The sequence below is a fragment of the Oncorhynchus kisutch genome, linkage group LG14, assembly GCF_002021735.2.
Source record: "Oncorhynchus kisutch isolate 150728-3 linkage group LG14, Okis_V2, whole genome shotgun sequence".
Lineage (NCBI taxonomy): Eukaryota > Metazoa > Chordata > Actinopteri > Salmoniformes > Salmonidae > Oncorhynchus > Oncorhynchus kisutch.
Genome location: NC_034187.2, coordinates 21,767,480 through 21,780,251, shown reverse-complemented (window position 1 = coordinate 21,780,251; position 12,772 = coordinate 21,767,480). Strand labels below are relative to the sequence as shown.

General features: G+C 48.6%; 1 protein-coding gene across 3 annotated transcripts in view; it reads right to left on the bottom strand.

Moving 5' to 3' along the window:
• The window catches only part of LOC109904182 (homeobox protein Meis2), a 130,104-nt gene that overhangs the window by 69,897 nt on the left and 47,435 nt on the right, over positions 1 to 12,772 (bottom strand). For 2 of the 3 annotated variants that reach the window (XM_031788020.1, XM_031788022.1), the window contains exon 8: positions 2,139 to 2,284. In XM_031788020.1, coding sequence (XP_031643880.1) covers positions 2,139 to 2,284 — 146 coding nt within the window. The remainder of the gene's footprint in view (positions 1 to 2,138; positions 2,285 to 12,772) is intronic. The other variant, XM_031788021.1, reaches the window with a different exon arrangement.

Here is a 12,772-nt window from a genome sequence, read left to right as displayed (position 1 = left end):
GAAGCCCATTCTATTCTGTGGGTTGGGGAGAAATATACAGCCTAGGAGATGTAGCCTAGCCATGAACATCAGTAAAAACATGAAGATAATGATGAGAATAATAAGCACTGTGCTTTGCGTTGCCGTGAGGCTAATGGCTGTGCTGATGCAGTACCACTGCTCCTGAATAGATCAAAGTGATTAAATCACTCCTGATTATCCCTGACCAATATTTAATGGATTTACAGCCCTTTCAATTAGGCTGTATTTGCTGGCTGTATTTGCTGGTTAGGTAATCAGGGGGGCAGAGGCTTTGGGAAACGCGGGCAATGGGGGTACAGCAGGGGGCACCTGACCCTCTTAAGTGAGAGGGTCAGGATCATCCTAAGGTTCTGACCTGCCCTGGCTCCCTCTCTCACTCTTCTTCTCCATTCACCCCCTCCCCCCTTCTACTATCACTCTGTCCATTCTAACAAGTCCACATGGTCACCAGGCACCAGCTTGTGTGTCCCTTCCACCTCCCTGTCCAAATCAATACAGACCTCTGCTCTGATAATGTCCTGACATCATAGAGGGAGGTGGGATATGACCACCCCATCCCTCCCACCTCCCCACACACACTCCCTTCTCTTTGACCATGCTTCCTGGCTAGCTGCATCACCTCACTGCACACACCCACTCTGTTCAGTGAATCCTGACTTTACAGCAGCATAACAGGGACCCACCCTACTAATAAGAGTGTGCACACACCCACACGTGCACACACACATGCAAGCACATACACACATAGCCCCCACCCCCTCCACCCACATAGCCCCCACCCCCTCCACCCACATAGCCCCCACACTCTCCACCCACATAGCCCCCACACCCTCCACCCACATAGCCCCCACCCCCTCCACCCACATAGCCCCCACACTCTCCACCCACATAGCCCCCACCCCCTCCACACACATAGCCCCCACACCCTCTGCCCACATAGCCCCCACACCCTCCACCCACATAGCCCCCACACCCTCCACCCACATAGCCCCCACACCCTCCACCCACATAGCCCCCACACCCTCCACCCACATAGCCCCCACACCCTCCACCCACATAGCCCCCACACCCTCCACCCACATAGCCCCCACACCCTCTACCCACACAGACTCATTTCCAAAATGATCCACAGAATCATTGTGTCCTCTGAATAATTCATCCAAGGTGTAGCATCACTCTTTGCCTACTGAAGTGAATGAGCCGTTGTCAGATGTCTGATTTAAGTGTTCGGCAAAGAGAGACCGAAACAAACAAACAAGCTCCTCTGAGCTATGGAGAGCTGCCATCTTAACCTCAAACAGACTGAATGAATATTTGAATGTCTTCTCCATATATATATTTTTTAAACAACCATCAAGAGTGAAAAAAAGCTCCACATTTTAGGTTCATAATTACAATAAAACTGTTCTGTTCTCTTCTTGTAACACCGAGGTATTAGATGGATGCCAGTTTGGCCCATTTGGGGGGTATTTACAGGAAATTCAACAACATGTTTGTGCTGTTAATGCTCAAGACATAAGTGCTATCAAAACATGTCTCTATTAGTTTTATTTTAATGTAAAAAGCAATGCTAACAATGAAATGACACTGACATAACACACATATAAAACACACACACACTTCCCTCTATAAGAATGAACCTGATTCAAATCGAAAACCCTTCCCCATAGCTGTCAGTTTAGAATAAACAAAGCGCCAATAGTGCATTGAGAGACAATATCCAGTATGTGACAAACCAGTGGCCAGGACTGCTGACGGCAATGTAACGCTAGGCTAGGTGTCAGCTCCACATCCACATCTCTGAGGCTTTTCAGCATAGCAAACTGGGATGTCTGATTGACTTGAATGAGTTGATCCGAGCTTGAGTGACAGGTGTGTGTGTGTGTGTGTGTGTGTGTGTGTGTGTGTGTGTGTGTGTGTGTGTGTGTGTGTGTGTGTGTGTGTGTGTGTGTGTGTGTGTGTGTGTGTACGTGAGTGTGTATATATGTGCATGTGTACATGCGGCAACTTCCCCAAGATGGCCACAAACATCATGAGGGCGTGTCTGTTCCAGCATCTCACGGTTCGTACATGTGAGTGTCTGTGTACGACAGGTGCTCCACTATGTGGGTACTCACCGTGAGATGCTGGAACAGCCACGCCCTCATGATGTTGGTGGCCACCTTGGGGAAGATACCGCGCTTCTTCTGTCTCTTCTTCTCCTTGTCCGGGTCGTCGTCATCACCTGTGCCAGGGGACGCCACGCTGTTCTCTAAACCATCTCCTAGACAGAAACAAGACATAGGTTTAAATAGCAGCCTAGGACAGAAGATGGACCAATAGTAAGCCTGGGCAGTATCAACACAAAGGGGTAGATAGAACCCTAGTAAGCGAAGCCTAATATATATAAGACGCTAATGCCAGCCCAGTGGGTTATCTAAGTTAGATGGAGGACTATGCCAAAGCCTACTCAGTAGTAGCCTATACCAATGCCTGCACAGAGGTAGTGGGATTTAGGCACAGAGGGATAGGGGTTTACAGTATATAGAAAGTGTCTTAGGTCTCTCTTTATGTAATGTTGTGTTGTCTCTCTTTATGTAGTGTTGTGTTGTCTCTCTTTATGTAGTGTTGTGTTGTCTCTCTTTATGTAGTGTTGTGTTGTCTCTCTTTATGTAGTGTTGTGTTGTCTCTCTTTATGTAGTGTTGTTGTCTCTCTTTATGCAGTGCTGTGTTGTCTCTCTTTATGTAGTGTTGTGTTGTCTCTCTTTATGTAGTGTTGTGTTGTCTCTCTTTATGTAGTGTTGTGTTGTCTCTCTTTATGTAGTGTTGTGTTGTCTCTCTTTATGTAGTGTTGTGTTGTCTCTCTTTATGTAGTGTTGTGTTGTCTCTCTTTATGTAGTGTTGTGTTGTCTCTCTTTATGTAGTGTTGTGTTGTCTCTCTTGTTGTGTGTTGTGTCCTCTACTTATAGCGTATTGTTTATTCTATTTTCATCCCAGCCGCCGTCCCTGCAGGAGGCCTTTTGCCTTTTGGTAGGCCGTCATTGTAAATAAGAATTTGTTCTTATCTGACTTGTCTAGTTGAATAAAGGTTCAACAACTACATTTAAACAAAAAACGAGAGGTGAGGTCTTCCACCCAGACCAGCAGAGTGGAATAGATGGACAGTTGCTTTGGTTAGAAGCAGAAACACTTCCCCCTCCAGACGGTTCAGTAGGAGAAAGAAGAAGAAAATCAACAAGAAGGCTTCAGGTTTGGGGCTACATGACCTACATGACTTCCATTAGGACTCATGTCATTCATTCAGTTATATACACAGGTTTGACAGAATGTAATGACTTTTTTTTCAGATCCAGAGGGCCTGGATGGACTGAGAAGGGAGTCTTATGAACAGACACACATATACACATGTCCACACATGCAACAAACCACAGACGTTGAATGTGAATTGAAGTGGGGTGTGCATTGGGCTGGTTCATTGTTGCAGTTCGATGCACATAATGGACTAGAGTCGAACCCCCCCCCCAGCTTCTTCACCACCATCCTCTCTCCCTCCCTGCGACACCTCCCCCTCCCGCCGCAAGATTAGCATGGCAGGCGGCTCTCTCTCCCTGCATTAATGTCCGACAGTGTTTGATTTCAGGAAGAAAACATTGGCATATCAAGGCAGGCTCTCTCCTTTAAACCGAAGTTTCCATCTTTGTATTTTTTCTCTCTCTTCTTCTCTGGCCATTAACTGTGCATTAGTAAAAATGATTTACTTTTAACAGTCATAGTTATTTTTTCTTGCCCCCAGGCACAAATGCCTTGAAAGCCTTCCTTGAGGGCATCTAAATAATGGATCAGCAAAACTCCACTAAGGCAGAGAAGAACCCCGACATTCTCAAAATTCAGACTTGCATGTCTTCCTGTTTTTGGGGAGACATCAATCATGGGCACCTATACAAGCCCTAATCTTGCATAAATGTTTGAACTAATAACATTAAAAAAGAGAGGAAAGAAGAAGGATCCGGGCTAGTGGTGTAATCAAAATAAATGAAGAATACAAGGACATGCAGCATTAAGGCCTTTCTCCCCCCCCTTCCCCCTCCTCCTCTCCTCAGTCTCTTCCCCCTTCCATTTTTTCCCCCTGTCTGTCTGTCTGTCTGTCTGTCTGTCTGTCTGTCTGTCTGTCTGTCTGTCTGTCTGTCTGTCTGTCTGTCTGTCTGCCTGCCTGCCGGTCTGTCTGTCTGTCTGTCTGTCTGTCTGCCAGCCTGTCTGTCTGTCTGTCTGTCTGTCTGTCTGTCTGTCTGTCTGTCTGTCTGTCTGTCTGTCTGTCTGTCTGTCTGTCTGTCTGTCTGTCTGTCTGTCTGTCTGCCTGTCTGTCTGTCTGTCTGCCTGCCGGTCTGTCTGTCTGCCTGCCTGCCTGCCTGTCTGTCTGCCGGTCTGTCTGTCTGTCTGTCTGTCTGCCTGCCTGCCTGCCTGTCTGTCTGTCTGTCTGTCTGTCTGTCTGTCTGTCTGTCTGTCTGTCTGCCTGTCTGTCTGTCTGCTGTGTTTTCCTTCCACATCATTAGCGCAGGAGCCACACAACAGAGGAAAACAGAGAAGTGGCGACTTTGTGCTCCCTCCCTGTGTGGAGCTAAAGAAGCTAGGAGCTCTGAAGGACATGTGGGAATAGGGGACGCGGCACGCCTGGGAGTGTGAAAATTGTAGAATGGGCATTCATTAGCAGCAAATGCCATAAATCCCACGCTAAGTACGAATCCTTGTTCAGGAAAGCCTAAAACAATAAACTGGGGCCTAGACGTAGCGCCTGCCTGACCATGTGTGGCTTCCTGAGAAATGCGACCCAGAAGCAGGGACTAGTCTAACTCCCCCAGTGTTGCTTTCGACTTCAATAACAACACCAGCAACCAGAGTGGACCTCACACTCTTTTGCACTTCACAGTGCTGCCTTTTTTGGTTAAATAATGTTAAGATTTAGTCTTTTTATGTTGGGGTATTAGAGTTTTTGTTGTTTTTTGGGAGCTAGTTTCCAAATCAATTTCCTGCTGGGAGTTATCCGGCTCATCCAATAGAGCCACAGTGGGAAAAAGGCTGGCAGATTCATTTTATTGACGTTTCCATTTTCACTGCAATGCGATAGCCTTCCCCTGGCTGGGGCTGGGGCGACCTGTGCGTATTTACAGACTGACCTGTCACTTCATTACCCTGCTCACTCCCTCCTGCCCCGACCCGCAAGGGAGAAACCAGACTCCCAGGTTTTCAGCATGTCTCTCTCTCTCTGTCTCTCTCTCACTCTCACTCTCGCTCTCTCTCTCTCTCTGTCTGTCTGTCTGTCTGTCTGTCTGTCTGTCTGTCTGTCTGTCTGTCTGTCTGTCTGTCTGTCTGTCTGTCTGTCTGTCTGTCTGTCTGTCTGTCTGTCTGTCTGTCTGTCGCTCTCTCTCTTGGTCTCTCTCTGTCTCCCTGTCTTTCTCTTTCACACACTCCTACCATCATACATCGTGTACATATGCATACTGCACGCCAACAGGGGATGTTGTATGTGAGCTTCTCTTATGATATACATAGGTAAACATGTAAATATACATCTGCACAATGTGTACACAAACACACAGGAAGTGGAAAGAATGTGAAGGCTGGCCCAAAGAGATGGAAATAATCAAATAATGAGAGGAGTGAGGGAGGAGAAAGAAAGAAGAAGAGAAGGGCCCAACTTACACAACCTCATTACATCTAAAGGAGAGCTGGTGATTTACATCCACCCCCACTGCTTCCGTATGAGTCGGAGATGGAGTGCTGCAGGGCAAATTGTCTCAAACGCTAATGGCTTCTGACTGTTCCCTGGCAACTCTGGCATTTTAACCTGTGTGGATGTGCACTCTGCAACAAAAAAAATGGGATAAAAAAACAAGCGGGACAGGGGAAGCGTCCCATCATCTGCCCGTGTCACACAGATGGGGGATGGCTATTATGAGGCGGGCAGAGGGCCTGGGGGAGGTGCTGGAGCTTAGCCTCAGGCACTTTTCGAAAAGCAGTGCCCTTGGAGATGGAAAAAAGACTCTCTCACTCTCCCCTCTCCCTCTCTTTCCTCCTTCTCCCTCTCTCTCTCTCTCTCTCTCTCTCTCGCTATCTCTCTACCCCCTTCTCTCTTGACTTAAAGTGCTCACAATTAAATTATGTTCATGTTTTTATATGCACGGATAGAGAGCAGGGAGCATTATAGGCAGGGAGGAATGACCGGACGCAAAGAGTGAGCGCACGCCAGTAAACAACCAGGCAGGCACAGGAGACATTACACTCAGATCAGCTCTCTCATCACCAATAGGCAGTTACTAAAAATGCATTCAGATATCTCCCTGCTGGTAAATTGGTCTCAGGTTTGAGCTCATTAACGAGCTGCAATAGGACGGTAAATATAAATATATTACTACCACCACCACACTTTGCAAATGTCAGTATGAATTTAAAAAATCCTCATTCAGGGTCTGAGTCTCTGATAACAGGTGAATGCAGAATGGGTGTGATACACTACACTATATCGGGGATGCAGTAGGTGCCAGGGCTGAGAACACTATGAAACCACTAGTTACACATGTTGTGGCCCTATCAATAATACAAGAATGTCCTACCCTACTATTCCAGTACACCCAAACCATTCATGACTGAGTAATAACTCTTCCAATGATTCAGAAACCACATTCTAAACCACACATTGTGGGGCTTATAAAATAGAGCACACTTATTTGTCCTTAGAGAGCGCAATGCTATTATTATACTCATGCAGATTGCTCCTGATAGGGCTGGATGGGCAGCGTGTATGCTTTCAGAGCATGACCAGAGGATTTGCACTGCTGGGCCCGAGCGTAATGGAGCATGAGTGTGGAGCCAGTGGCTTACAGAGGCTGTGGTTAAAGTGACTAATTACAACCCCCCCCGACTCTGCCACACCGGGGAGGGAGAGAAGATGAGGTGGAGGACTTTTTGGGGGGTTCCCCAAGGCACTGTGCTCGGCCCATTGGAAATAGTGGGACACAGAGGGAACAGCAGGGGCCATCTCAGCCTCCTTTACCTTGGATCTCCACACTGCCTGGACCTCCACCCTCTTCCCACACCCCTCCACACTGCCTGGACCTCCACCCCCTCCCCACACCCCTCCACACTACATGGACCTCCACCCCCTCCCCACACCTGTCCACACTGCCTGGACCTCCACCTCCTCCCCACACCCCTCCACACTGTCTGGACCTCCAGCCCATCCCCACACCTCCTTCACCCTCTCTTCACTGCCTGGACCTCCACCTCCTCCCCACACCTGTCCACACTGCCTGGACCTCCACCTCCTTCCCACACCCCTCCACACTGTCTGGACCTCCACCCCCTCCCCACACCCCCTTCACCCTCTCTTCACTACCTGGACCTCCACCTCCTCCCCACACCCCTCCACACTGCCTGAACCTCCACCCCCACACCCCCTTCACCCTCTCTTCACTGCCTGTAACTCCACCTCCTCCCCACCCTCACAGGCCTGGCCAGAGAGAAAAGAGAGAAAAGAAGGGGGATTTAAAGCCTTCTTTTCCCCTTCTTTTTCTCCTCAACTTTTCAGCCGGCATAAGCAGCGTTTAGCACATTCAGTCCCCCAAATGGCTGTGAATGAGGGAAGCAGTGGGGGCTCCTCTTTTGTCCAGGCTTTCCCCCTTTTATTTACTCAGGATTTACGCAGGGCCCTCTACGGCACTGGGACCACATGTTCCTGACGCACGCGCACACACGCGCGCACGCGCACACACACGCAGTGCCTCTATTCACACTCCAGCAGGCAGGGGTATGGCTGGCCCTCTGCCCATGGGATTACAGGTTTTCTAGTCCCAACCACATGCTAGCAATATGGAAACACCTCAAATAACAAAACAACACACTACAACATGCCAGCAATATGGAAACACCTCAAATAACAAAACACACACTACAACATGCCAGCAATATGGAAACACCTCAAATAACAAAACACACACTACAACATGCCAGCAATATGGAAACACCTCAAATAACAAAACAACACACTACAACATGCCAGCAATATGGAAACACCTCAAATAACAAAACACACACTACAACATGCTAGCAATATGGAAACACCTCAAATAACAAAACACACACTCCAACATGCTACCAATATGCTAAATCCCTAAAACATTGTTTTTTATTTAGATGCCCCTATCCTCCTGCTCCTATGTAAAATATTATTTTTTCATACTTTAAAAAGCCCTAAACCCTTACTGAGACTTTTTACCCCTTTCTCTACTCAATTGGTAGTTACAGTCTTGTCCCATCGCTTCAACTCCCATACGAACTCGGGAGAGGCGAACCTCGAGAGCCATGCATCCTACAAAACACAACTCCGCCATGCTTCACTGCTTCTTGACACACTGATCGCTTAACCCGGAAGCCCGCCGCACCAATGTGTCGGAGGAAACACCGCACAGTTGGCGACCGAAGTCAGCGTGCATGCGCAGGCCGCCACAGTGAGTTACTAGAGTGCGATGGGACAAGGACACCCCAGACGGCCAAACCCTCCCCTAACGCGGACAAAGCTGGTCCAATTGTGTGCCGCCTCATGGGTCGAACCCGGGTCTGTAGTGATGCCTCTGGCACAGTACATTAGACCTTTGCACCACTCGGCAGGCCTAAATGGAATTGTTTTATTGTGTTGACCACTAAGGCCAGCGATGTTTTAGAGTCATAATGTCCTGATCTCTGCTTAAACAAGCAGCAGCCCTTGCACTGGACCGTAAAACAACAGCTTAATAAACACCAAGCATGCTGACAAATTGGGAGCGCTATGCCGGGAGTCATTAACAGCTCTAAAACTTGTCGCAGCAATTACACTCACCCTCCTCTCCCTACCGCCCTCCTTCACTCCTGATGCCAAATTCAGGTGTCGCTTCCCTGCCTTTTACAATTTTACCAGCGGTGAACACCAGGCCAGAGGACTTCCAAATATTCTCACACCTGTATACACACCCAGAGAAATAAAGCTCTATCTTAACACAGCTGCAGTTATGACTGACTGAGTGGGTCCTTGTGCATGAGGAGTAATGTGCAGTTGTCTCTGCAGAAAAAACACATGAAGTGTTCCCTTAAATTACGTGGAATAAGAGCTTCTAATTAGATGGCTTTTTTCCTGAATGTGGGAAGACAGACAGGCTGGAAAGAGAGCAGGAAAGCCGGCAAGGCAATGCCATTTGGTTGCTCAACTCCTGCGCCTCTGCCTCCTCTCCCTTATCCTAGTCCCCTAACCCTGCCATCAGGCAGATACTTCTCAGTCATCCCAGGAATGCTGCAGATAACTATCACCTACCTCTTCACAGATACTAGGCCTCTCTCTCTCTCCTCTCACAGGCCCAGCTCTGACCGTGGCCCATAGTGCACATCTCTCCATACTTCAGAAGAGTGGGTGGAGGGGGTAAGTTTGGGGTAGTGGAAAGAGAAGAGGAAGTAAAGGCAGGGAGGGAAAGGCAGTAAAGAGTGAGTTAGGGGAGGAAAAGGCAGTAAAGAGTGAGTTAGGGGAGGAAAAGGAGTGGACATAGGCCAAACCCAAAACATGGTCTAAAAGCAAAGCAAGGCATCCTCCTTACATTTCTCCTCACTCCCCTACAGCCAATTCCCACTCCCCTACAGCTTCTCCCCTCTCCCCTACAGCCTCTCCCATCTCCCCTACAGCCTCTTCCCACTCCCCTACAGCTTCTCCCCTCTCCCCTACAGCCTCTCCCATCTCCCCTACAGCCTCTTCCCACTCCCCTACAGCTTCTCCCTTCTCCCCTACAGCTTCTCCCCTCTCCCCTACAGCCTCTCCCCACTCCTCTACAGCCTCTTCCCACTCCCCTACAGCCTCTTCCCACTCCCCTACAGCTTCTCCCTTCTCCCCTACAGCTTCCCCCCTCTCCCCTACAGCCTCTCCCCACTCCCCTACAGCTTCTCCCTTCTCCCCTACAGCTTCTCCCCTCTCCTCTACAGCCTCTCCCCACTCCCCTACAGCCTCTCCCCAGTACCCTACAGCCTCTTCCCACTCCCCTACAGCCTCTCCCTTACAGCCTCTCTCCACTCCCCTTCAGCCTCTCCCCAGTCCCCTACAGCCTCTCCCCACTCCCCTACAGCCTCTCCCTTACAGCCTCTCTCCACTCCCCTTCAGCCTCTCCCCAGTACCCTACAGACTCTTCCCACTCCCCTACAGCCTCTCCCTTACAGCCTCTCTCCACTCCCCTTCAGCCTCTCCCCAGTCCCCTACAGCCTCTCCCCACTCCCCCACAGCCTAACCCCACTCACCTACAGCCTCTCCCCTGGGCCCACAAAGGAGAGTGCGCTGAGACGGGAGGGTCCCTAATTTTCTCCCTAGTGCTGCTGGGGCCTGTGGTTCCATGCAATAGGAATCTTTCAATAAGCCTGAAATCTGGGCTATGTATACAATCAAAGGCTTTGGGCTAGGGATAATTACCAGTGTAATTAACCTGCTACCTGTAACAACAATCATCTCATTACATCATAAATAGGGCCTTTGAGAGGCCAACAATGGCTGATGCTCCTGGCTCTCTCTCTGATAGGCTGCTGCTCCTTCTCCTGGCCCTCTCTCTGAAAGGCTGCTGCTCCTTCTCCTGGCCCTCTCTCTGATTGGCTGCTGCTCCTGGTTACGACTCTGATTATTCTAGCAGCCCCGACTGAGATCTCTACCTCCACTTCTCCATGAGTTGATCAATCAATTGGTGCTGATGATTTTAGGAGTCACCAAACCTTTAATTTGTGCCAAGCATGTTCTTAGTTTTTTTTAACCTTTATTTAACTAGGAAAGTCAGTTAAGAACAAATTCTTATTTACAATGACGGCCTACCAGGGGAACAGTGGGTAAACTGCCTTGTTCGGTCAGATTTTCACCTTTTTAGCTCGGGAATTCGATCCAGCAACCTTTCGGTTACTAGCCACACCGCTCTAACCACATTGCAGTATTTTGCTGTTCTTTGTTTGCAGTAACTTCTTTGTTTGTTGAAATATCCCAAAAGAACATGGCTGATTCACCATTAAGGATTCCAGCTTCAAGGGAGAATGTTTTACAGAAACCTAGCTGGATTCCTTGGATGTGATAAAAGGTGATTATCTGCACAAAGATATCACTGAATCTATATAAAGATTATTCAAACAACAGCCTGTAGTTTTAGTAGCAGCCTCAACTTGGGCCTTGAAGGAGTAACGCTACTCTCTCATCGATGCTAGTTCAGTTCCAGCCATCCAGTTTGGAGAGAAAAAAACATCTAAAAGTAGATGGAATAAAGATGAGAAGGAAAAGGAGGCAGACTGTTGCAGATGTCAGGATCCTTTTTGCATGAATTCCAAAGGGATCATTTGCAGGGGACGGAGAGCAACAACCCAAACCACCCACCCGATCACTCCTCTGTCATGGGTAGTCATGGGTAGTCATGGGTAGGGGAAAGGTATGGAGAAAATAAAACAAATCAGAAAAAAAGAAGAGTGACTAGAAATGGTGATCTCCCCCCCGGAGATCAGTGCCCAATGAAGGGCCTTGGGTCTCGACCAAAGATTTCACACTAGCTACCTCCCTGACAACTCCACCCTGTTCTGTTCCCCCTCAACTCCTCTATGTCTTCACGCTGCACCACTCGCACAAAAACATTGTGAATAATCTTCTCTTTCCTTCCCTTCTCTTCCCTCCTTAGCTCTTCCCAAATCAGACTGCTAGAATAGCTCCCAAAAGGTTATCTAAGTGCATGATCCGCCATCTCGTAAAGATCAAATCTCCTTCAGAAGCCTTGCTGCCTAACCAGTCCCTCCCCTCCCCTCCTCTGCTCTGTCCTCCCACAAGATGATCTTGGTACAATGGCACTATTCTCTCTCTGGCTGGTTAAAATGACATATGTCCCCTCTGCCCCTGATCAGCTTTGATATCTTTATTACTGTGGCAGAAAACAAAACCACAGGCCGTGGATGGTGCCTTAGAGCTGGGGACTTCATCTCTTCTTAGGGTAGGTCTTGCCTCAGCATAGATGGGTGAATTGGTGCCCCCCGGAAGCAAAACTGGGTCATGTTCAATTAATTGGAATGAGCATGAAAATTAGCAGAGCAAACTGCATGAATTGTCACGACTCCCACCGAAGGTGGCTCCCCTGCCTGTTCGGGCGGTGCTCGGCGCTCGCCGTCGCCAGTCTACTAGCCGCCACCGATCCCTTTTTCCTGTTCTGTTCGTTTGGTCCTTATTGGTTGCAACTGTCTCTTATTTTGTTTCTTGATGTATGTCTATTTAAGCCTGATAGGCCCGCCTATGTTTGTGTGGATTGTTCCTCTGTTAGTTTGTGGATTTGTATTTATTTTCTCCAGACTGTTGAGGTCCTTGGTGTTTGGTCCGGTTTGGGCCTTGTGTTTGGGCCGGAACCCTCTGCCTCTTGCGATGATTGAGATTGTGAACAGAGAGAAAATGGAGCAGATGGGGATAATAAAGAAAACAAAAGGAAAGAGAGAGAGAGAGAGGAGATAGAGGAGAGAGAGAGACGAGAGAGCGAGAGAAAAGATGAGAGCAGAGAGAGAGAGAGAGAGGAGAGAGAGAGAAGAGAGAGAGAGAGAGAGAGAGAGAGAGAAGAGAAGAGAGGAGAAGAGAGAGAGAGAGAGAGAGAGATGAGAGAGAGAAAGAGAGAAGAGCAGACGAGAGAGAGATGAGAGAAGAGAGAGAGACGAGAAAAGAGAGAGAGAGAGAGAGAGAGAGAGAGAGAGAGAAGAGAGAGAGATGCAGAGA